The following is a 25,868-nucleotide window of genomic DNA, read 5'->3' as shown; positions in this document are numbered from 1 at the left end:
CACCCCTGTAGAGCAGGAAGGGAGACCTTGAAACAAAAGGAGCACAGAACCACTCAAACCAAAAGGCCATCTGATCCAGTATCCTGTCTCTTGACAGGGGCCAAAATCAAATGCTTCAACGGAAGGTGTAAAATCCATATGATTAAAAATTATACATTAACATGCCTATGGGGGAAATGTTCTTCCTAACTGCATGCATTAAAGGCTAGTGGTTGGCTTATGTCCTGAAGCATGAGTGTTTACTTTAGCAAGCTAATATAATTGCAGATAGTTTTATTATTCCTGTTGGTGTCTAATTTATTTGAATGCCACTTCTTGGCCCCAGTAAACTCTAACAGTGAGTCCCACAGTTTGATCATGCATGACATAAAATATATATTTTCTCTTCTCAGTTGTAACTGTATTACCTTTTTCTTTCATTGGATGGCCTTTTTTTCTTGCCTTATGAGAGAGGGTAAACAATATATACCTCTATCACGTCAGTTCTGAATTGTTTCCTTCCCAAACCAATTTGTTCTTTATAAAGCTACATAACTGGAAGGAGATGCTGTCATTCTCTGTGTGTGTGTTGTGTGTGTATGTAGTGAGATCACCTCCCTGCTGATGGGGGAAAGCTGCCATTTTGTATTTCAGTACAGATACAGGGACACTCACTGTAGTCACTCTCTCACTCTCACATGGAAACTCTGTAATTTGTTGTTTTTCTTAATCTGAAATAAATCATCTAGACTGAAACGTACTTGTTTTATCTGCCCCCAACATTGTCTCCGCCTAATTTCTAACTGGTAGAGATTGGTTTAAATCCTGAAACGTGAGGTTTAATATCCCTTCCATAGTTTATTGGCATTAATTATAGCAGCACTAGACATTCTTGTTATTTATATAAATGTCCAATCCCTTGAATCTTGCCAAATGTTTGGCCTCAGTGACATTTTGTAGTAATGAGTTCAACACTCTAATTATACGTTGCCTGGAAAAATGATTTCCTAGCAGTTTTGATTTTGCCACCTTTTAATTTAATTGACTGCCCATTTGTTTTTGTATTGTGAGACAAAGAGAACAGATGGTTCCAAGCTACCGTTGCTATCCCATTCAATATATTATAAACTTTTATCATGTCCCTCCTTATATTTCTCCTTTCTTCCTACAAGAACTTTTCTATGCCCTTAATCATTTTATTACCTTTACCTGAACCCATTTTATTGCCACAATATACTTTCGGGGGGTTGGAGCACATAATATTCCAGATGAGACAGTATTATTGATTTATATAATGGTATTATAATATTTATCATGTTGTTTTCCATCCTGTCCCTTATACATTGTAACTTCTTGTTTGCTTTCCAGACTGCAGCTGCACACTGAGCAGACGTCTTCATTCCGTCATGCACAATTATGCCCTTTCCTGAGTTGATACAGTTAATTTAGAAACCTGGAAGGTATATGAGTCATACAAATGTTTCTTTCCAATGTGTATTGCATGTGGGAGTGGGATCATAGTGGAGGGGTGGGGCCACAGGGGCAGATTCACATGGGGCCTTATGTCACAGTGTGCATAGGGAACTAGATTGTCTTACTTCACTCTTGAAATATCTGTTCTAGTGAGGTCCTTTCTATTGCTGGGAATTCAAGCTCAGCTATTTTTGCCTTTAATCTTCTTGTATTAGCACATAGACATTTGTAGACTTTATTCCTGGGTGTACTTTCTTAATATAACATGCTTATCTGCACCATTATCATTTTGGATTGTACCTCAATGACTTCAACTTCTGCTTCCTGCAGTGCTGTTGTAATTCTTTCCTCTACTGCTAGATGCATAGTTTCTCGTGTTACTGACATCCCTAGCAGATGTCTTTGTCTGACCTAAATGTTTCTCAGAACCCGTCAGTCTTTCCCTTACCACCTAGTTTAAATAATCCCCCAAATCTTCCCTATTTTCTGTGCCAGCAATCTGGCTCCACTTTGTTTAAAATGGAGTCCACTCTTTCTGTAAAGAATCTTCCTCAAAGGATTCCCCAGTGCCTCATAAATTTGCATCCCTCCCTCCTATACCATGTTCTTCTCCATAGATTCAGACCCTGTAGTTGTACCTGTTCTCTGCATGAAGCCAGAAGCATTTCAGGGAAAGCTACCCAAGAAAAAGAAAGGGACAACTAGAAAGTGATAAATAAGAATGGGAGGGAGACTGTAAGAAAAAGATGAAGGCTGTAATTTCCCTGTGTTAAAGTGGTGATATGCAACAGGCAGAAACAACCATTTCTCAGGAACACTGTCCTTTGCATTTTCATGGTCTCTGCTACGCCTCCTTAGCGCAAGGTTTCCCTCTTACAAGAACTTTTCCCCCCAGCATGCCCTTTCTTTAGCTGGCCCTTTAAATTTGGCAGAGCCAAACAGTTGTATCCTAATATGACCATTCTTCAACTGGCTGCTGCTTGTGGCATCTTTATCCCTTCCAGTTGATAAATATTCTTAACTCCCATAATGTTTTGCCTTTTTTCCCTATGGAAAAAAAAATCAAATATCTCCAAAAATTTGAGGCACGAATGAAAAATATTGTTACTGTAAGCCTGTATGGAATGGGATTTTTTGCTTTGGTGAAAAATCCTCTCTCCCCCCCCCATAATTAAATAAGAGATGAGCTCAAAGAGTGGGATACTTGAGTCCCACCACCTGGGGCCATATTATCTCTGGCCCTTGAGTGGGTATGCTGAAGACCAAAAGAAAGGGAGTCTTCCCTGCTGCTAAGCAGACTGCTCAACAACCAGTGACAATGCCGTAGCCTCAGGGGAACATGGGAAGCTGAGGGTCAGATAGCTCCTCAAAAGGCCGGGGGGAGGGGAAAGAGAGGAGGCGGGGCCATGGTCCACTCCTTTCCTGTCCTCCTTATACTGGCCTACAGGGTGCCTGGCATGCACAGTGCAAAGCAGACTGGATTATCCTAGGAAGATGAAGTAATGTGTGTGTACCCTTCTCTACAATCTCTCATCAAACCCTTCCAGAAGAAATGCAGTTCCTAACTGCCCCCACCTTTCAAGGATGTGACTGGTACTACACAGCCAAATCCCCAATGTGGGTGACGACACAGATTAGCTTAAATGAGGTGTAAAACTAAACAGTTGTACAACTTTTCCCTTGAAATTGGGTGGGTTGGCAGTTTGAATTAAATAAATAAAAGCTGTGAAACTTACAGCAGATGGAGATACAGTTAGAAATACGTTCTTGTGAAGTCTCCCCCTTCCAAAAAAAGTTGCTTAAATGTGTGCTGGTTTATTGCACGAGTGAGTGCCATTTTTCTTAACTGTCCTTTTTTCTCCTTCAGTCTCATAATTTTTTGGATTTATGTCCTCCATAGCTGAGAAAGAGCTACATGCTGCAATGCATCCATATAGAAAGTATGTAAACCCTGAAAACCTCACGCCTTATGGGCCAGATTCTGTCTGTCCGTGAAATCCCAAGGAACTCCACTGATTTCAGTAGACTCAGAAGACGACCATACCAGCGCAACTAATATCAGAATCTAGCTCATAAAATCCAGAAGTTTCTGCTTTACTGTATAAAATCAATCCAGCAATGTTGGTACACGGTATATTGTGGAGCAGTATGCAGACAATACTTTTTAGTTGTCATGGGGCTTCTGTAATGCCTTTTCTTCTTCAGTGAGAAAAAGGAGAGCAGTTCTTATCTACCAGAGCTGCCCTGTTCTCCAAGGATGCTTCTCTCTGCCTATCCAGCCAGCGCCTGCTATTTTATTAAGTGAAGTGGGGTGGGTACTGTATGGTGTATCAGGAACTAGTGCTCATATTTGCTGCATCACCGTGTTGCAATCACAAATAATCTGGGTGGAAAGTGGTTTTCCTCCCCCCCCACCCCCAAGTCAAGATTTTGAAAAATATTCCTGTCTGAAATCAGGATAAAAAGTTGAAATCTCAAAGATTTTCACAAATAAAAAGACAGGGGCGGGAATGGTGATGGGAGAGGAAGGTGAGAAAAGAAAGAAAAGACAAGTTTGGGTCGCTCAAACATTGCATTTAGATAACTGTGAAATGTTTCATTTCAATTTTGACCTTATGTTTACATGTGTTTTTTTTTTTAAGCCTACTGCATGATGGGTGACTCCATTTAGGTGAAGAAGAACTAAGTCTTTAGAAACATTTATAGCTTAAGCTACAGTATACTTTTCAGCCAACCAATTATCGAATCTACATCTATCTATCTACTTGTATATATCACTGTAGTATCCATAAACAAAAAAGATCATCTTTTCTTTAAAAATACTTTAAAAATTCTTTAAAAAAATACTGGAGATTTCTTTAAAAATACTGGAGATTCACATTCTGCAAATCACACTTTAAAACTTAGTAACCGCTGTTAACATTGTGTCTCGGAAATTGTTTATAGTCATTTAGATTATGTACTCACTGAGTAACTTCTAATAGATACATTCTGAGCACTCCCTTTGTGAGTCATTTTCCGCTCTTTAAATCATAACTGACATAAAGAAAGAGTAAGGTGGCTTGTGTGGGAGGCAGAAATCAGCAGTCACATCAGTTCCTGACTGATTTTGACCAAATGTCTTTTTTAAAATCTTCGAAGAAAACAAAATGAAATATTTTACTGAACTGAGGACTGTTATTCATAAAAACCTCTGTCGTCGGAGGGCTTCCATTTCAGTTGTAGGCCAGGGATCTCACTGAGCTCAACTCCTAACAGTGTAGTGAACACAGTTGTCTGTCCAGTGTCTTTGCTATTGCAGTCTTTAAAGAGGCACCAAACATCAATCAAGATGGGGAGGGTGGAGAAGAATTTTCCTATCATTAATAAAGAATAATTCTTAGAAAGGAACACAACAGTCTCAGAATGCTTTCATGTAACATTCTAGAACACACTAATCATTCATTCATGTGTTTAAAGAGCTAGGTATCGAACATTGTTTAAGATGATTAGGCAAAGGGGAAAACAACACATGATTTATTTTGAGAACAACTAGCACTGAGATAAGCAGGCAAGCAAAGAGCCTGAAGGGAACACTAAAAAGAAAAGGACTTATAAAAATAGAAGAGAATGATTTTTAGTGGGGAAAAATGAGAAAAATCAAGCCAACACGTAATCGTCATTCAATATTTATCATCAATATATCACAACAGAGTTCACACCTACCTTCCTAGGAAGTTTCATCTATTATAAATTGAAGATACTCAGTCCAGAACCCATTATTTATTCAACAGAGTCAAATTTTTTTACTTCATTTACAGATGTAATTTATACTTTTCTGGATTGCTTCAAGAATATTTAAACACAAGTGGAAAAACAATCCTTATTCCCTCAGGCAGGTCATCTGATATCCCCTCTCCCATTGAAAGTGATGCCCGTCCCTTAAAATATACATGATACCAAAATTCTTAATTAAATCGGAGGAGACAAGGTCATTCTCACTTACAGCCAAGAGGGCTAAAGTTCTCTATTCTATCTCGACCCTTATATATGCCCCATCAATGTAGGATGTGAAAACCTTACAGTCACTCAGGTATTTATTCTCACGACACTCTGAGGTAGGAAAGTGCTATTATCCCCAGTTTACACATGGGAACTGCAGCAGAGCAAGACTCAGTCTCTTGCCCCAGGTTACAGAGCAAATCAGTGGCTGATAGGAATTGAAAAAAAGCTTCCTGAACTCCAGTCAGTCTAGCCCAGTTATGCCAGCTGAGTGTGAATTTAGGATTTGGATCTTGATGATATATAGAGAGCACTAGCCTTGGATTTGAAGGGCTGTAGGGCCAATGGAGTTGCACCTGCTTACATCAAGTCATGAATTTGGTCAGCAGCGCCCATGTTTTCTTTGTCTGTTAAGTGGAGATAATAATACTTGATTATCTCACAGGATGAATGAACATATGCATTGCCTCTCTGTGCATCGCTTTCTCCATCTCTAAAAGGAGGGTAATGATACTGACTTCCTTATAAAGTGCTTTGAGATGTATGGATGAAAAACACTATATAAGAGCTAGGTATTATTTTTTATTATTATTAATGTGTGTAAAGTCTTTTGAGATCTTCAGATGGAATGTGCTGTATACATGCAAATTAATATTATTGTCATTTGGTAATCCTAGCTCACAAATTGTTTGTAACGCAGTAACTCGTATTTCCCTTGTGATGCAGTGACTCGTATTTACCTTATGATGCAGGATGGTCAGCTCCAAGCAGTATACTTTCCACCTGCATGCAGCTTGTCATATTTCCAACATGCAATGGAGAAATTTGGCGATCATTTAAATTTAACTCCTGCAGATACCACTGGTAAACCCTGATCTATTTTTCTTGAATTGTGAGGTTCAAATTCTCTCCCACTTTATTTGTATTTAACTTTATGCAAAACATCTTCTTCTTCGGCTAAATAATAAAGAAGACATTTTTACTCATTTTTACTCATTTTTATTAGTGTTTTTGGTCCTGTCTAATTTTTAAAACACAGTGATTCATAAAAGTTTTTAGTAGTGTTTTATTTTCAGAAATACAAAGTCCTTTGGAGAAACACTACCTTTTCTTTGCATAGCTACAAAATAAATGAAAGTTCCATTTACACATAAACAGGAAATGCCCCTTTTCCTCACATTTGATCCAAGTTTTATCATTAATTTAAGGTGGGCATGGAAATGATTTTATCAATACACACTTCTGTCCTCTTTATTTGCAATATTCTGGAACTGTTTTAACAAGAAAGGTTGTTTGGGAAACCATTGGGTTGTGTCTACTAAGTAATCCAAGACATGTAACTAGTCCTTTTCAAGAACTAAAGATGCATTTTTAAAAGGTAGCTTGTAAAAATATCATTATATGGTGATTTATAAATGATTTGCTAAGTAAGAATAGTAGTTATTTGAGATACCTTTTCTAATCCATTGCTGGATCATATCATTATAGGGTCACACCTCACCTGGGATAAATGTGTGGCTAAATTGACTTCAGTGGGGCTATGCTGATTTCCTCCCACAGCACTCAAATGTCCCTTGTTTGGAGGGACATCACTCATTTTAGTGCAAATATTACCAATATTCCACACAAACTGAGTGTCTCTTCACTGCTAGTGCTGAAAATTATTTACATTAGAAATAAAGAATGACCAAAGTGAGGCTATGGAAGGGATATTTATACTACAGAAAAGTATCCCACAGTTTATTAAGCTTCCTGTATTAACAATTTTATTTATTTATATTATTTATTTTGCTCCTCCACTTTGGGTCTTTGTCATACACTGCATCCCACAAATGGGCCTTGGCAGGTTGAGAGGCTCCCTGTCCAGCTGAAGCTCTGGTCTATAGTCTCGTAGGTCTATATCTTTCTCTCCCATAGATAAACCTGCAGAAGAGGAAGAAAACTCTTCAAACTTTGCCTTACACAATGTTCAGGGGTGAGGGATCCACATGGGTGCTGAGATAGAATGGGGTGATGTCTGCCAACCTCATAGATCCCCAGGATGCACAGAGAATGAAGCCATGGAACTGTGGAAGCAAAGGGGTCTGTAAGAAGAACCTGTGGCTATCTAGCATGCCACCAGTCGCTACTGGCAATGTGGGGAGGGAGTCTGAGTCCCACAGCACAGCACAGTAGCTGTCAAAGTTGTCTACAATTTTAACATCAAATGTTTGTCATCTAAAGTTTCTGAGGACAAAGGTTTTATCACCTAAAGTTTACAACCTAAAACTATAAATAACAAGTCTATTTGTCATCCAAACCAGTTTGGTATTTTTTGGCATATCTACCTATGATATGCCAATCACCTTATTCTGAGTAAAAATCTTCTGCATTTGTGATATAAAATTTGTCCTATTTTTATGATAAAGGAACTTGATGTTTTTATGTACATGTGTGTCCAGTTTGGAATGAGAGTGGCTTTGTAGTAGAAATATGAAAATTCATATTTTTGTAATTTTTTTTTTTGGCGAGGAAAGACCCATTGTGCTAAATAACAGAAAAAAGTGACATTTCTGGAGGCATAGTAAATTCACCCTAAACTAAATGGCAAAAATATTAACAAAAATGGTCATCACTTTGTCATAGTGCTGTTTTGTATCTACCTACCATTTTCCTCAGTGAACTTCTGTAGGCAAACTCCCTTCACAGTTTCTCACTAGCCCATCCTTTGTCCTGCATCATTAATATTTGCTTTCTTTTTGGTATTTGATTATTATTCTGACCACCCCAGCTCAGTTCCACTCACAAAGGATTAAAAAAAAATTAAATCAAAAGCAAAAAAAATCCTCACTGCACAATCTCAATCAGCAAAAATACAGCCTCTGACGTCTTATTTTATTCAAAAGTTCTGTGAAAACACTCAGTTCACCACACATTAGTCCATCTGCAATACATGGCTAATAGGCTGTCGTGGGCTACAGCTCTGAAAGCCATTCACCCTTTGTTGTGCAATACAGAATAGAAAATATCAATGTTAGCATTATTTTGCTCGAGCTATTGGAAAGCCAGGCAGCAATCTACCCCATGGTGTCATGTAACATCCCATATGTGGACTAGCGGAAATATTGTATTAAAAACCAAACTAAACCATAGCAATCTTGCTCAAAGTTTGTTCCAAGGCTCAGTCTTTGCTAAAACTTAGAGCCTAGTTGTATGCAGAGATCATTAACTGTGATCAGAACCACCTAAGATGCCTGGCACGCTCCTCTACAGGGCTTCTGTTCAATGCATCAGATTCCAGGTGTTAGCCTTTCATTTTTACGGCATATTCTTAAATTAGATGATAAAACCAGAAAACGAAGTTCCTGTTCCATTTGTGCAGAGGCTTTAATGTCAGGCTGCAAAGGCTACACACACACGTGAATTACGTAAGTGCAGACGTGCTTTTATAAAAGCAGTTCTCGTTTTCCTGCTTTTTTCGGGTATTTTATTTTATATGATCATCTCATTGGAAACAAACCAGGGAACTGGTGTATTTTCAAACTTTTGAAATTCCATGGGCTCAGCTACAGTTCAGAGACCTGCTGCTGTGGCAGGTCATTGGAAGGCCTTGCCTGCTCACTGCAGGCAGCTGAGTTGGTTTCTGGAAAAGGAGGGTTTTGTCAGCTCCTTGCTTCTCTGGCCTCCTCCTGTTAATGAATGCTGCAGTTGGCTCCTCTGATATTCTGCTTTCAATAACTTGCCATGGAATAAAGCATGGAAAGGTGGCCCCTGCTCTGCTTAATAGCATCAGATCTCCCTTCTACACTGATTATACTGCAATTTTTGGCAGTTAGCTAGGCTCTATGAAGAGATTTCCTCAAGGAGAGAAAGGGGATACCTCTAAGTGTACAGGTTGTGCAGACCTTGCCATGCAGCAACATATACAATAATTACACTGTGTTGGCTGTGGTAGAAGGAAGTTTGGCCTGCGATCTCACTACTACTTTCCCCCCAATAGCTCCAAACTCAGAGTCAGCCTGATTTTTATGGTTACCCTCACCCCCTCTCTCTAAATGAGTCAAGCTGTAACCTTGGAGCTTGACACCCCAATGTGTCAAAATGTGACATATACACATTTTTCAACCCAGGCACATCTCTCTGATGATTATTATAGCTGATCATTTGTATAGAGCAGGTGTTGTGTGTGACACCAATAATAAATTGTGGGTGCAAAAGCCTGGGCCCATTTTAAAGTCGATGCCAAATTACCCCTGCAGTAAAGGGGGTTTGGACTGAAAAAGTGACTCTGTGTACCCATCCTAGGTCCTCCTAAACTTTCTTAGACACACATAGACGCTGGAGTTAAGTAGTTGGGGCATGCACTGTCAAGGTGTTCCTCAGCACTTCCACACCTATCTTATAAGTCCTCTACCACACATACCTGCACAAACAAAATCCAGTTTCAGAGTAACAGCCGTGTTAGTCTGTATTCGCAAAAAGAAAAGGAGTACTTGTGGCACCTTGGAGACTAACCAATTTATCTGAGCATAAGCTTTCGTGAGCAACCGCTCACTTCATCGGATGCATCCAATGAAGTGAGCTGTAGCTCACGAAAGCTTATGCTCAAATAAATTTATTAAACAAAATCAAGGTTTTTATAGTCATTTTTGTGGAGTTTGGAGTTCCTAAACCTCACAGGGCCTCCTTCAGAGCCTTGGCAGAATCAGCTGGGTTCAAGGAGTTTCAGGAGCCCACACACTTCGTTTCCATAGATTTACTGAAGCATGCATTTTTCTTCAAGTCACAAGATGAACCAATTACCCTGAAAGATTAAAAAGTCTGGCTTTGAAGAAATTTTGGTGCAGTCAGGAAACCAAGTTAAGATAACTAGCACACCTGCAATATGGGATGTAATCTAATCCACATATTTGGTGGAGAATGAATAGTTCCATACAGCACTAAGGAAATTTCTGACAATGGAGTCATAGGTGCAAACTTACTGAAAAAAAAGACAAGCTGACAGAGAAACTTGGGTGTCACCTGGATATTTCTGGTCCAAAGACAGGCAAAGTTCTGTGCCAACAGCCTGACTTCCTCACAGCTGTGAAGCAGAGTGCATTATATGAGAGGCCCCCTTCCATGGGGGATGGACATGGTTTGGAGCCAGGCTGCTGCCAAACACAAGTGGGATGGTGCGGCAGGGAAAGACTATGTAGGTCCCCTGCCTTTTCCCTGCAGGAAGCAGCAATAAGGTATCCTCCCTCCACAGTCCCTGAGAGGGTGGAAATGGCTGAAAACATAGTCGGACAATTTTGGCATTTCCCCTCCCCCCCCCCCCACAACTCTTACAACTAGAATGAGGCTGCATGTTTTAATGTTGGAGTGGGTAAGGTGGAAGGAAGGCACTTAGTGGGAATAAGGGCTGTGAAGGAAATTGACTGGCGGGTGGAGATAGGAGAGGGAGCTGGTTGTTATGTGAGTGGAAAGTGGGGAGAAATTGTACTGTCTGTACGTGTCTGTTTGTCTTGTCTTTAGCTTTAATCTCTTCTGGGCAGGGGCCATCATTTGTGCCTAGCACAATAGGGCCTTGGCCCTGGTTGAGGCATTTAGGATGTCACTATCAGTATACTGCTACCGGAACACAAATGTCAATTAATAACAATATTAAATAAAAACTTTCGGGACACTTCCTTCACCTCCAGGAAGGAAGGAGGGACATAAAGTTGTCAGGCTTTGACCCAGGAGCAAGAAGGAATGGGGAAACTCACCATCTTGCTATACAAGACATTTTATAACTTAAGGATTGTATTAACACAAGCAATCCTCTTCCTTCCTTTCTTCCTTCCTTTCTTACCAGGCTAAAGAAAGCTGTGATTCCAATTCACTGCATGCTGGACCAGAAAGGAGAAATGTGAAGTGCAGCGGTTTAGATGCCTTAAAATGTCAGGATTTTTTTTTAAGAGGCAAACAGAGAGGGGAAGTGACTTTCCCATGCTCATACATCAGGTCAATGCACAACCAAGAATATAATTTAGGTCTCCTGACTTCTAATTCAGTGTCCTATCAAATTAGAATCTCAATTAAGCTCTCAAGCAGGATATGAAAAGGCAAAAGGAGGAATAAGTTTACATATGTAGTCTATCAACATGTAAGCTCCTTGAAACTTGGACTATATCTTCTTCTATGTTTTTGCACCATTGAAACTGATGATTTACTCACTAACTAATACTGCTGATAGAGCTAACAATGTTGAAATTGGGAAACAAAGTAAAAATAGGCTTATAAAAAGGACTGGCTTTAGAAATGTGTGTTACCTTTTATATCCACTTTCTTATATACTTCATTAAGGGCCAGATTAATCAGTTGACTTGAAATAACCAAGACAGGGAGGGTTTTAAAAATATTTTGTGACTGTTTGGTATCACCTAACCCTAACCCTAATCCATCCCCTGCCGTAATGCAGGCTTTTTTCCAATAGCATATTCTCAATGGCTTTGCAAAGTCTCATTTGAAATTATTTAAACTAAAGGGTTTCTATCACTTACCGTTGGAGATGATTACAAAGTCTACTAGAGATCACTTTTAGGACCTTCCCCCTGCTATTTAGCCTTAACTTTCTTTGGTTCACATTCATCCCATTACTCTATTTACATCACCTTGAGCCACTCTAATATTTTATTTCCCTCTTTGGTGTTTAAACTCAGAAAAGGAGACTCTGGAAAAAACAAAACCAGAAAATTGTTGATGATTTTAAAATTTTATAATATTACTGGTGGGAAAAGATTTTAAATTTGAAGCAAAGACAATACTCCGTTTATTTCTGGAGAGTTTGGACTTATCTGGAGTCCTGTTTTTGGAACAGAAAAAAAATTATAAAAAGCTGACAAGGGAGAGACTCTGTCTACTTGATACATATCTGTTGATCCTACCCCGGCATTTAAATACACTGGAATTTAATCTCTGAGCAATACTCTCTGATACTGGGTAAAAGGCTAGTTGTGTCACAAATTAGCACTTGTTATGGCTGAAAGGCATAATGGAATTTCTGAGATATTGACATGTGGGTGGCTAAAGCGTAAACGTGCCCCCTTTTGTTTCATAACATTATTGCCAAGAAGCTGATGATGCATTCTGGAGTCTCATTTTATAATTGTTTTAGTCTTCCATGGTGGTTTGTCTTCGACTGTAATTAGGGTTGGGTTTGAACCAAAGCCCTGGATCTGAACATTCCACTGTTCAAATACATTCAGAAATATTGACGCTTATCTTGTTAGTGCCAACATTTTAGTTGGGACTTTTGTTATTGATGGGGAAGGGAAGTCAGATGTCTGGTTTGTAAAAACTTCCCATTGGGAAGGACTGAGTTTTGTAGACTTGATAGAAGTATATTTTACAGAAGAGATTTAAAGGAGGAGATGGTGGAGGCATGGTGGACAGGGTTGAGGAGGTGGTCCCAAATGCAGAAGACTCCATGGAAGAAGGCACTGAGGTCGGAGAGGGAAAAGGTCCTGAAGGTGGCAGAGAAACAGGTTGTTTGGGCAGAGGGATGTGCACAAGCAGGGGATCAGAGATAAGCAAGACAGAGGGTGGTGAGGCCAGGTTGTACAGAACCATGAAAATGAGGATAAAGAGCTTGAACTGGATGTGGTAAGTGCAAGGAGGTCAATAAAGGGATTTTGAGTGAGAATGTCAAGTCAACTTTAATGTAATTGAGTAAAAAATAAAATGAAATAATAGCCTTTGAGTGTTTTTATCAAGAATAGTTGTTCAGTGAAGATATCTGTGGAGCATGATGAACGTAGTCTTGTACATCTGAATTTTTCTACTGAATTAAGTCCAGTGCTGTTGATGAAATGTGGTTGAAGGGAATTGTTTAGGAAAAAAGCAGTGGGATTTGTATTCACTGGATGAATTTGAGGCATGAATGCATTAGGTTCTATCACTACTATTAACTGTCTTATTTTAATGTGGCGACACTCAAAAGTATATTTCTCACAGCCTGTAATAACAGGGCTACGGAAGGCTTCAGGAAATTGAGGCGATATGCCTAAGAATACATAGCTCATGCTACAGAGAGAAATCTTGCAGGGCCTGAGATATTCCACAGCTAAAAATAAATGTTTCAGGATTCACACTCCATAACATTAGTGAGAATCAAAGCTTCATATTTATGACTTTTCAATTTGTGGAAAATATTTGAAATCTTTAATAGTCATTGGGCCTAATCACAACGTGATGACCACGGCCTGCAAGGCACTGGGTTCTCTCAACTCCCACTGAAATCAACTGGAGTTGAGAGGACCCAGCACCTTGTAGCCTTATGGTCCTACATTGGCAACCTCCCTACTGTGTGCTTAAAGTTCAAGTCAAGCACAGTTGTTGTCACTAAGCAAAGGATAATAATAAATAAATCGAGTTGGAGTTCCAGCTATGTTAGGGATGTCACTGTGAATTCCCCAGCTTAGTATCTGATAAATCTATTCCTGATTATGAGTGAAAAACAATATGTTTGATCTGTGATTAGACAGCATTATTTCCCCTGCCCTCTTCCACTGTCCTCCCATTCTTTTCACATCTCATTGAACTGCATCTTCTACTGCCTGGGTATGGAGTAGGCCAATTCTGATGCTCTCAATAGGATTCCATTGAGCAGGCGACGTGTCACTGAAGTAGTTACTCAGAAGGGAAACTTTCTGGACCAGAACTTAGAATTAGTGCTGTCTGCCAACCTCAGAGGAAAAAGTTCTGCTAATAAACTCGGCTGAGTGGCACTGGCAGCCTGTCCATCTTTACATCAAATCAATCAGGCACCAAGAAACAGTTCCAGCAAAATGATCCAAAGTAAACATTATGATTTTAAGAGGGATAAATGACACAAGAAGCCAAAGAAGTTCTTGAAGTAACAGAGCTGCTATACAGACCACCTACTGTACCAATTAAACAGCTGCATTATGTACAAGTTGAAGGTGATGATGTCATGAAAAGTAGGAGAGCCCGGCAGGAAAACAGTTGCCATATTCTTAAACTTGACTTCAAAAAGAAATGAAATGGGATTTCAGAAATTTTGTCCCATATAGTATAAAAAAAATGCTTAGGCAAAATTACCAAAAGAGGATTTTGAAAACAAGATTATTTTATTGTGATGTATATTGAATCCGATCTATTTTCACTGTATAACAAACAAGTATTCCTATACTGCATGAAGAACTGAGGTTTAATAAATGTTTTATAATGTGTGTAGAGAAAGTCAGATAAATAAATACTGTTGATTAGTGTAGTATACTTTAAGTTTAGTGAAATCTACCATATTGTTTAAATTTGTATCCAAATCACCCGCTAAAGTGGAGGTTAGGTTTTTAATGTTCCTCTTCTCTTTCTCTCTCTCACATGCACATGCACACACAGGATTTCATTGGATTCAGGAAAGTCTTATCAAGTTCGGGGCTGTCCTGCAAATTTCTCTCTCACCTCTAAGCCATGTGGATCTCAGGCGATCTCCGACGTCTTTATTTTTAAGATTCTATATTAATTTTTAAAGAAAAAGTGCATAGCCAAGCAAACAAAATACAAGACAATGAGCAAGACATTTAAATGAATACAACAATTGTTATTGCTGACAGCAGGAGTAAGGCGTAGTCCTGCAGTTGCCAGGTGACCCCTCTGCTTTTGCTGGATCTAAAAAAAGGAAGGAGGAGCAAGGAGGAGGAAGCGGAGGAGAGGCCCGAAGATGAAGGGGAGGGCCAGTATGTTATGCAGATAAAGCTACACAGGATCGTTTCAGGGGACAAGGCAAGATGCCATGTTTATTATGATAACACAATTTGATCGATAACCAATAGCTAATACCTACACACACACACACACACACACATCAAATGTTCTGCAGCTGCTGGATAGTTACCAGTCCTGAACGTAGCTTGAGTTTGTGGCTTGATTTCGCAGCTTGGGTTCATAGCTCATGGCTGCTAACTGGCCAGGAAAGCCAGGCACGAGGAAGGGCTGGGTCTCTGTCAGGTGCACACCGATGCCCTTCGATGTTGGCAGCAGAATGTTACCCAAAGTCTTCCATCTCACCCATCCTTTTTGTAGGCTTCAGTTTGAATTAAGAGTCTTTAGGTCTTGCTATGTCACGCTGTCTCTGGGTTCAGTGTGATTGTTCACCCGTCAATTGCAGACAGGTGACTTTCAGCCTGGGACCTGACTTTGATCTTGTTTCAATTGTACCTTTGTTATTTTCTTTTGGGGTGGACTCTTCTCACTTTGTTAGGGCTGTTGTCTGCCTCTTCAGCCATTGGTGTTTGCGTTTAACTTTATCTGGACAGGCTGGGACTGGAGGTTGATTCCATTATCCATGCATACCTCATTCACACATCTAAACTAAACTAATAAGGTTTCAGCAGGGTTTACAAAATGGAGTGAGCATTTCAAAATGGAGTTTGAGTTACAATATGGAGTCTTATTAATAATAGGAATTAAAGAAAAGAAACAATTCCATTCTTCAGCTCTACAAGTACTGTCCCCAGTCAGCCCCCCCCCCCCCCCAACAACTATATAGCAACCTCAAGGTCCTTTCAGGACCAAACTATCACCAGACAGCACCCACCCATTTTAGACACCCCAGCATTCTCAGACACCTTCTATTATCTCCCCCCTATGCCGGAGGTCTCTAGCACCTACCATTCCAAGAGCCCAGACACACCCTAGCACCCACCCATTTACCCCAGACATCCCAGTATCCATATACCCCCGCAACCCTATACACCAATGGTGGGCAACCATGCGGCCCATCAGGGTAATCTGATTGCAGGCCACGAGACATTTTGCTGACATTGACCATCTGCAGGCACAGCCCCCATCAGCTCCTAGTGGTCAACATCAGCAAAATGTCTAGTGGCTCACAATCAGATTACCCTGATGGGCCACATGTGGGCCGCAGGTTGCCCACCACGGCTATACCACCCTCTAGCACACACCTACCAGAGCACAGCTGCCAAGTTTTGTGCAGCTCTGTGTCTTGTTGTGACAATTAGGCCTACACATTTACCCAAATTGTGAGCTCAACTGTAAAAAGTATGTAAACGCACATAAGATGTTACAATAACCTATCATAATAAATGTGATGGGAAAAGGTATGAAAGGGAGACAGAATAACTGAATTAGTCTAAACAAAAGGCCAACTTGATATGATTCAAGGACTGTGTTGAAATTATGCTTGTTAAAAACATGTGCAACTGGAAGTTAGTGAGCCAAAATTGGTATGTCAGATATTTGGCCTAATTGGTGGACGAAATAATGAAGAGATGGGCTGGTCCACCTATCACTCCCTTTTTGGGTTCTTAAGTGAAAGAGTTGTTGTGGGGAAAGTACGAAAAAACGAAAAGATGAACAGATAGAATAGACAGAGGCTACTGGAAGGATCTTCACCATCTTGGCTGCCACCCCCACCATTTAATGGGACCCCAGGCTTTCACTATCCTGATCCAGAGAGATTTCCTGACCAGAATGAGGCAGAGAGACCAGGACCCAGTTGACATGATTTAATTGGGGATCGGTCCTGCTTTGAGCAGGGGGTTGGACTAGATGACCTCCTGAGGTCCCTTCCAACCCTGATATTCTATGATTCTATGACATTGCCACCTCTGCTGGCTCCAACTGAATCCCAAGCACCAGTTATTACCATCTAAGAGACTGTCAGACAAGAGGGCTTCTCCTTCTAAGATTGGACTTAACTACAGCAGCAATGACATCTTCCAGAGTTTGGGATCCAGCTTGAGCCAGAATGTCTACAATGCAATTAAACAGCCTTGTAGCCTGCTCCAACAAGCCTGAGTCAGCTGACATGGGCCAGCCATGGGTGTTTAACTGCAGAGCAGACATAACTCATATGAAGCATAAGCCCTCTCTATTAAGTCCTCATACTTGAAGAAGGAGATAACCTCTTGGAGTTCCTCAAGGAAATTATATTAGCATAAATGAAAAAGGCTGCAGACCGGTTCTCAGGAGTTAGGTCTGCGAGGTTTGGCCTCCTCTTTCTTGTCCTTTTCTGCCCCTTTCTCTGTCTGCTTTTCCCTGAACAGCAAGGTAAATAATCCACAAATTCCCCTTTTCAAACCCCTTTAGACAGATGTTTCCTGAATATGTGGTCAGATCCCACATAAGCTCTAATAGCATTTGCTGTCATTTCTCCAGCCTGAGTTTTGGTAGGATGCTGCCACTTGGAGATGGGGTGTCCGTGTACTACCCTAATTGTGCCATATTCTGTAGCAGAATATCTATTTTACCCTAAACCTGTGACCCAAGCATTACTCCCTTGTCTGACGGTACCATTCTTGCCTAACCTGAGTCGCTGATTTTTCCAGATCACCTCGTATCCCTTGAGGGGGGTGTCACAGGGAGGTGTGACCCTGGGCCATGACAACATTCGCAATCCCTCGCTTCATTATCTGCATGCTGCTAGCAAACCCCCTACCCCCCAGCATAGGGAGAATGCCCACTATTGGAGTAGGTGTGCCCTTAGGGAGAGGGGCTCTGGAATCCTTAGTTGTTCAATTCCTTTGCGTCTTGACAACATGGTCTGGTGCGGGAAGCTGGGAGTAACTCTGCTGGAATAGAGCCAAAAGAGAGTCCACATGGCCTCTCCCCCCTCCAGGTTAAATCCTGGGACCTGGGGAATGCCAGCCAGCCGATTAGCATCTCATACCCGCAGCTGGCCAATGGGTGCCAGAGACTCCAATGTGGGAGGAGCTACTTGATATCCCTCGTGTTCCCACCCTTGCTGCTGGGACTCATCACCGGCCTCATCAAATTTCCCCACCCATTGAGGTAGGTGGGTGGCATACCTAAAGAAACTCAATTGGCCAATCATAATAGATTTTAAAAAGTCTACTACTGAAACCAGATCAACCCAAATTTCACACTACTCTTGTCTAAATAAACACTGAACTCAAAATGTTTGGCAGCTAGGTTCAGAATTTGCCCAAACCTTACTCTGAATACCTTTGGTCAGGAAATCTTGCATAAAGTAACTCTTAGGATTTCTGAAGCAAATACTCACCAGCAACCACACACCACACAACAGAGCCACTAACCTAGGAACCTATCCTTGCAACAAAGCCTGTTGCCAACTGTGTCCACATATCTGTTCAGGGGACACCATCCTAGGGCCTAATCACATCAGCCACCCTATCAGAGGCTCATTCACCTGCACATCTACCAATGTGATATATGCCATCATGTGCCAGCAATGCCTCTCTGCCACGTACATTGGCCAAACTGGACAGTCTCTACGTAAAAGAATAAATGGACGCAAATCAGACATCAAGAATTATAACATTCAAAAACCAGTCGGAGAACACTTCAATCTCTTTGATCACTCGATTACAGACCTAAAAGTGGCAATTCTTCAACAAAAAACCGTCAAAAACAGACTTCAACGAGAGACTGCTGAATTGGAATTAATTTGCAAGCTGGATACAATTAACTTAGGCTTGAATAAAGACTGGGAGTGGATGTGTCATTACACAAAGTAAAACTATTTCCCCATGTTCATTCTCCCCCCCCTTCCCCCATACACACACACTGTTCGTCAGACATTTTTGTCAACTGCTGGAAATGGCCCACTTTGATTATCACTACAAAAGGTTTTTTTCCCCCCTGTTCTCCTGCTGGTAATAGCTCACCTTACCTGATCATTCTGGTTACAGTGTGTATGGTAACACCCATTATTTCATGTTCTCTGTGTATATAAATCTCCCCACTGTATTTTCCACTGCATGCATCCGATGAAGTGAGCTGTAGCTCACAAAAGCTTATGCTCAAATAAATTTGTTATTCTCTAAGATGCCACAAGTCCTCTTTTTCTTTTTGCGGATACAGACTAACATGGCTACTACTCTGAAACCTATCCTTAGGATTTCTGGTATTTCATGGTTTCAGCTATGTTATATAGTTCAATAGTATTATAGCACAGTACAAATACAGCATTTTGGGCAAAACCAGGACGTTCAGAGCTGCACAGATGATGTGAAATTTTTATGATACTTTTTAATCTCAGAGATCAGTTCAAGGCAAGAATGAAGATTCGCATCAGTACTTATCAGCAGTTTGAACCAACTAGGTTCTCCTAACTATTAGTTTAAGACAGAAGAACCTTACTATTCTCTAAAATCACCCCTTTTCCTACCCTGGCTCAATACTATGACTTATTTTCTAGCTAGAGAAAAAGCAATACTGCTGAATGAGTTTCTGCTACTTATTGTCCAGGTATTAAACGGACCCAGACCATGCTGAAGTTCAGCTTTAACTCTGCTGACTCCCATTGGAAAGAGCTTTAGATCCTTTAAGACTGACTGCTAATCAAAGATGCCAATTCATGCAAGTTCCCATTCCTTTTCTTTTTTGGTAGTTCAGTTCTCTCATGTAGTAATACCAACTTTTCATTTAACCAGTCATTACTAACTCCCTTTCCTCTGGCTCCTTTCAACCTTACTGTCTAACAAGTGCACAGCATCAGCAAATAAAGGCCTTGATCCTGCAACTACATCTGCATGGACAGACCCCAATACACCTGTGCTGAACCCTACTGAAGGGGTTCTGTGTGAACACAGGACTCCGTCTATCTGGATGCAGCTATAGGATCATGGACTAATTCGGGGGTTCTCACAACCAATTTTTTTGATGGCCGCGCTGACAAACTTGTCTCTCTGTCCCTGCCTCCCGTGGCCCTTCAGTGAGAACCTGCCCTGGGGACGGTGGGTTGGGAACTCAGCAGCCACCTGTGATGTCCCTGGCTCCCCATGCCTCAGCCAGGTGGAGCAGTAGAGAAGCCCAGAGGAGCACCACAGTGACTGAATGCAGCAGCCACCTCCACTGACAAGAGCTGCTTGCAGCACTGGGCACGCTAGCCCCATGTGTCTCCAGAGGCGCTGCTGAAGAGGCTGCACAGCACAGGGGCACTGATCTCTGCTGGCAGTGCCAGTGTAAACACCAAGACAGTGTTTACATGTTGCTGCCCTTGGTAAGAGCTATTCAGGAGCAACAGCTGGGAGCCGCAGAGAGGGGCTGCTGCTTTGTCCCCCCACAATCTCTGCCCATGCTTTGGAGGCTGTCATGGCTGCAAAAAAAGAAATCAGCTGGTGGCTGCATTTGAGAAACGCTGGCCTAATTTAGCCACATAGGTGTAAATGTTTTGAAATAGTAGTGGACAAAAATGTATATTTAACTTGGTATGTATTTTTCACATATTTCAATACATTCTCAGGTAACCGATGACCGAATAGGTTTCTTCCATCTCTAACTTTTATGATTCTGGTCTTAATTATTAATAATGACATTTATTACTTTACAAAGCTTTTCAAGCTTATTGCTTGTATTGCTTCCTCTTGCTATAGCAGTGAAGGCATCATGCTCAATATGGAACTTTGCAGTCATTTCCATGGCACAAGGCTGTGATGTCAGAAAGATAGGGTTATGCCATTACTGAAGAATTAGGGAGAAGGAGAAGCTAGTCTGCAACAGAGAAAAATCTTGTGAAATAACAGATATAATAGTTAAATAACAAACATGTGAAAGGTGAATTTAATGACAGCAATGGGAAATGTAAAGTTACTACCCAGTAGTATATTGTATTCTGGGAGGCGCACTCATTTTTCCCACCCCGGGTCATTATATTTTAAACTATTGTTATAGGCCAAAAATGAACCTTCAGAATGACAATTGTGGCTTTCCACATGGCTCATCTTAGTAACTTCCATATCAAATCAGTTTTTATACAAACCAAAAGATCATTTTTTTATTTGCCTTCAGTTCTAGCCCAACCACTTTTTGGAAAATTAACCTATGTTCTTTCTGTCTCTTAACCATACTTTGCATTTCACAGCTTTGAATACACTGCACAAACATTAGGCAAGCAGTCTTTACAACACCCCCATGAAGTAGGTAGATAGGTATTTATTATTATTCACATTCTTAGAGATGGGGAAAAGGGACTGCACGGGGTAGGTAAGTCAATTATCGAAGAATGGTTCATTAGCAGAGTCAAGATTAGAAATCAGGTGTTCTTGACTAGTTGTTTCTTAGTTTAGTAGGAAGCTACACTATATCACTGTAATGAATGTTCAGTAATCAACAATATTGATTTATTGTAATTTGATTGTAAGTGGCTATCCCATCCCTCAGATGCTAATACAAAAGCTTAAGAATATATATAAATAAAATTCCAAAATACAGAATGCAACCTACCTGCACTTTTGGACACTGTCAGTAAATAACATCAACCTAATCCCAATACTACTACCACCATCTGTTCTCCATCCCTCAGCCCTTCCTCTTTTCAAATGCTTGCCAAAAAAAGTCTCATGATCCAATATGCCCATGATGGAGTTCATAGCACTTAGCGTGGTCATGTGAATGTTACAAGGAAGCTCGGGCCAGCTGGGAGTCCAAGAGCTGTATCAACTCTGCAGTGCTAATAACAATAAACATTTAATTTTGTCAGTAAAGTAAGCAGAGGTAATGCAAAGGCACGCAAGAAACTGGTGTGTTGCACAGGAGAGGTATGCATTGTAAACACATTTTAAATTGTGTTCTCTATCAAGCAAATAGAAAAATGGTTCTGTTTTCCACAGGTCCCTGGCCTAGTTAGTGTAAGCTTTAACCTTCGTCCCATTTTCTTATCATAGAAAAGGTAGCCTGCCTTATTCCACAGCACACCATTTTCAGCAAGGCGTGAGGCTACATTCTCTCCTGTGTTAGGAATGTGCTTGGCACAGTGATGCCAGGGAGCCAGCGTTGCTCCCTTTGGCACTTAAAGTAACTGTTGTGTAAGGTCTTTAATAGACCCTATGCAGAGTGGAGGATTGATGTAGCAGAATTCCTTTCTGCCACCACCCCTCCAATCCCAACATGGGAGGCACAGAGCTCTACTGGGCAGCTGCTCCAGCAGGGAGTTCCCTTCTGACAGAAAATTCTCTGTGGGGCATTTGTGGCTAGATTATGGGCCTTTTGCGCCACCTCAGTGTGTCAAAGAGTCTATAACTATATGGAGAATCTGGACCATACCTACCCTTCATGGGAAGAATGATGAAGAAAATAAGAGCGCTGACCATTAATTAATTTCAAGGCCATGTTAAATGCAGCACATAGCTATATTCTTTATCTTTGTTATTTTAGGAATTGTACATGATATGATCCTTTTAAGATTCCAGAGCTATGTTAATTCATGACAAAAGAAGGTCAGATAAACTACAGTCAGACTGTTGTATCTATCTATCTATCTATCTATCATTTGTTTTGTTTACTTATTTTTGAATTCACTTCTGATGAACCTTTCAGAATGAAATAGTATTGTGTGTTTTTTTAAAATGCGCGGGTGAAGAAAGAGGCAAGAATGTTTATAGCTCACATATTTCTGTAATTGTTTTGTCTGGGTCAAAATGATCCACCAAAGAGTGGGAGAAAAATTCCTTAGCAATGAAAACTGTAATGAAAGTTTTGAGTTAGGTGTGATTGTGTTTTTGCAAGATCGCATGGAAGAGATGCAGATAAAGAGCTTGATGCCTCAATCTGATGTATCAGTTTTAATGACTGATAATTATTACTTGTGTAACAAGAGCACCTAGAGGCTCCAGTCAAGATCTGGATTGTACTGACAGAGGCATAGCACGCAAGTCACAGGAGGGGATAGTACCATACTACTCAGTGCTGGTTAGGCCTCAGCTGGAGTACTGTGTCCAGTTTTGATGACCAACGTATAGTAAGGATGTAGAGAAACTGGAAAGGATCCAGCAGCGAGCGACAAAGATGATCAAAGGGATGGAATGCAAGCCATATGAGCAAAGGCTGAAGGAACTGGATAAGTTTAGTTTATAAAAGAGGAAATTAAGGGGAGACACGATAGCAGTCTTCAAATACTTGAAAGGCTGCCATAAAAACAATAGAGAAAAGTTGTTCTCTCCTGCCACATAGGGCAGGACAAGAGGCAATGGGTTCAAACTACAGCACCGCAGATTTAGATTAAATCTCAGGAAAAACACCCTAACTGTAAGAACAGTAGGCCAATGGAACAAACTGCCTGGGGAAGTTGTGGAGGCTCCTTCACTAGAGGTTTTCCAAAAGAGGCTGGAGAGCCATCTGCCTTGGATGGTTTAGACACAAAATAAAATCCTGTACCTTGGCAGGGGGTTAGACCAGCTGATCCTTGCGGTCCCTTCTAACCCTATGACTCTAGGATTTCATGATTGCGTAAGGGCCTGTATAAACACATAGCAAGAGCCAACCCTTGTTGTGAAGAGTCGGCAATTTAAATGGACAAGACAGACACAGGGAAGAGGGAAGGAATACAACACACAATCAGAGTGATGGTTTGCAAGCATTATGTTATTTCCAAATGTTTTGGGGGTGATTTGGGCTTTTCTTTCTTTCTTTCTTTCTTTCTTTCTGAAAGGTGCTGGGCTGGGTGGAGGGATAACTCTTGCTGGGTGTCATAGTCCTGCAGTACCTCCTAAAACTGCTCCTGCAGGGTAGGCACCTAACCACTAGGTAATGGACTTAGATCACCAAATCATTTCACTCTGGCAAACATCTAGCCTTTAGCTTCCACTTACTCCTTTGCATTGGTGAAATGGGTCTGTTTAAAAACTTAAACCTCTATTTGTTTTCTTAGGTTTGAAAAATAATTAACTTGCTGGAGTTTCTTCTTTGATTTTTGGAGATGATGGCTTCTTCCCCACCCACATTTTTCTTTTCCTCATTTCTATACCTTTATTCTTTAGGACAGATCCTCAGTTGGTTTTAATGTCCATACTGAACTGACTTCAGTGAACGCATGCTGATTTACATCAACTAAGGATTTGGCCTGCCTCCATTTTTTCCATGCCTTTATATTCCCCCGTTTTGGAAGTGAAAATGCTGATATAATATATAAATAATTATTGCTGTGACCTTCACCATTCCTGTCATATTTCCAACTTAGCTAGCCCCTAGAGCTAATAAAAGTCTCACAAGGAAGTATGTTCATAGCAGCTTTCAAGTCCAACTTTTAAACAAAAATATTCAAGTCAGCTTCATAGGTAAATTCCTGTCCCCATTGAAGTTGATAGCAAAAGTCCCATTGTCTTCAATAGGGCCAGGATTTCATCCCAGATCCTTGTCTCAATTGATCTTTCAAAGCTTTGGGGTTTTACCTATCTCTAATCTACTGATCCAAGAATTTGTCTGGTTTTTTACTCTTAGGTATTGTAGTGGCCCTGTCTATCCCCTCTAAGGCTATAAAGAGGATTTGGGAGAGCTGAGAATCACCCCACACTCATAACTATAACTATCAGTATCAGAGAAATCCTGTATGTTAAGGAAAGCACCTGGACAACAAACAAAACTGTCCCTAGCATCTTGCTCAACTGGGAAAAAAATATGCTTCCTTATACATGTCCATTTTAGTAAGGGAGTTGGGTGATTTCTATTATGTGTATTGAGAGATTTTTGTACAAGCTACAGTAGTAACTAAATATAAAATGGATTACTGATTTAACCTATTGTGCCAAAATACTTTGGCCCAAACCCTTGGAGCAGGGCTCAAATGGTAAATACTGAACGTGTGAAATTTCCCTTATTCTTCTGTTACTCTTTCTCCACTTTGGTAAATGTGGGTGCTTAGTCTGCTTAAATCAGATCATAGGTGGTAAGTTATTGTTTTCAGTGCAGGACTTATTATCTATTTTATTAATCAAGAAAGATTTTTGTTTCGGGTTTGGTCAAACCTGGGAAAACACAGCAAGCTTTTTGGTTGTTTTTTTTTTTAAAGGAAATCTGTCAAAAGCACTTTCTTAAAGTACATTTATGTATTTACTGGAGCTCACAAAATTTAAATCAAAGTATAAAATTATTAGCTAGTTGTGGAATTTGTTTGGTTATTTACACTATACTCAGTTATTTAAACTACACTGTCAAGGAAACTGGAAACCCTTAAGAAGGGTGGCAGCAAATCAGACCTGGCATAGGAGGTCTACAACTCTATTAACTTAAAAAGAAATGCAGGTGCTGAGGCCTAAATTCTCCCTGCCATTCTTAAACAAAACTAATCAGCTACCAATCTACCATATACCTCACACACAGTTGCCACTCCACTGTCCTTGCCTGGGGTGATACCAAAATGTAATACTCGGGGAAGGCTAAGATGGACTGTTCATCCTAAGATGTTATCTTTTGGGGTCTTTATTTAACAGAATTCACATTTTGGAAACAGGTTGTTAAATTAGAGACAGCCCTAACTTTCCCCAGTTCAAAGGGGGTTCAAATCTGTCATTCACATTTAGGCCCATCTCTACCTTTAATCATTTCAAAGTGCAGATAAATAATCGGATACAGAATTGGAAGCACCCAAAAGAGAGAACTCCAAAGGCAAAATACTACCCTCTGCTTTTTGGGTGCTGTAATGAAGTAAAGGAGCCTCTTAGGGTTGAAATCTAATGCTCAAGAAG

At 40.5% G+C, this 25,868-nt stretch overlaps 1 protein-coding gene across 1 annotated transcript in view; it reads left to right on the top strand.

Annotated features, from left to right (window-relative positions):
- Nucleotides 1-3,447, top strand: part of THBS2 (thrombospondin 2) — a 50,342-nt gene extending 46,895 nt beyond the window's left edge. Inside the window, exon 21 of the mRNA XM_077812168.1 lies at nt 3,353-3,447. Within this exon, the coding sequence (XP_077668294.1) occupies nt 3,353-3,447 (95 nt within the window). The remainder of the gene's footprint in view (nt 1-3,352) is intronic.
- The last annotated feature ends 22,421 nt before the right edge of the window (nt 3,448-25,868 follow it).

The sequence above is a fragment of the Eretmochelys imbricata genome, chromosome 3 (assembly GCF_965152235.1).
Source record: "Eretmochelys imbricata isolate rEreImb1 chromosome 3, rEreImb1.hap1, whole genome shotgun sequence".
Lineage (NCBI taxonomy): Eukaryota > Metazoa > Chordata > Testudines > Cheloniidae > Eretmochelys > Eretmochelys imbricata.
The sequence above is the reverse complement of the archived record's forward strand: the minus strand, read 5'-3'. Positions and strand labels throughout refer to the sequence as shown.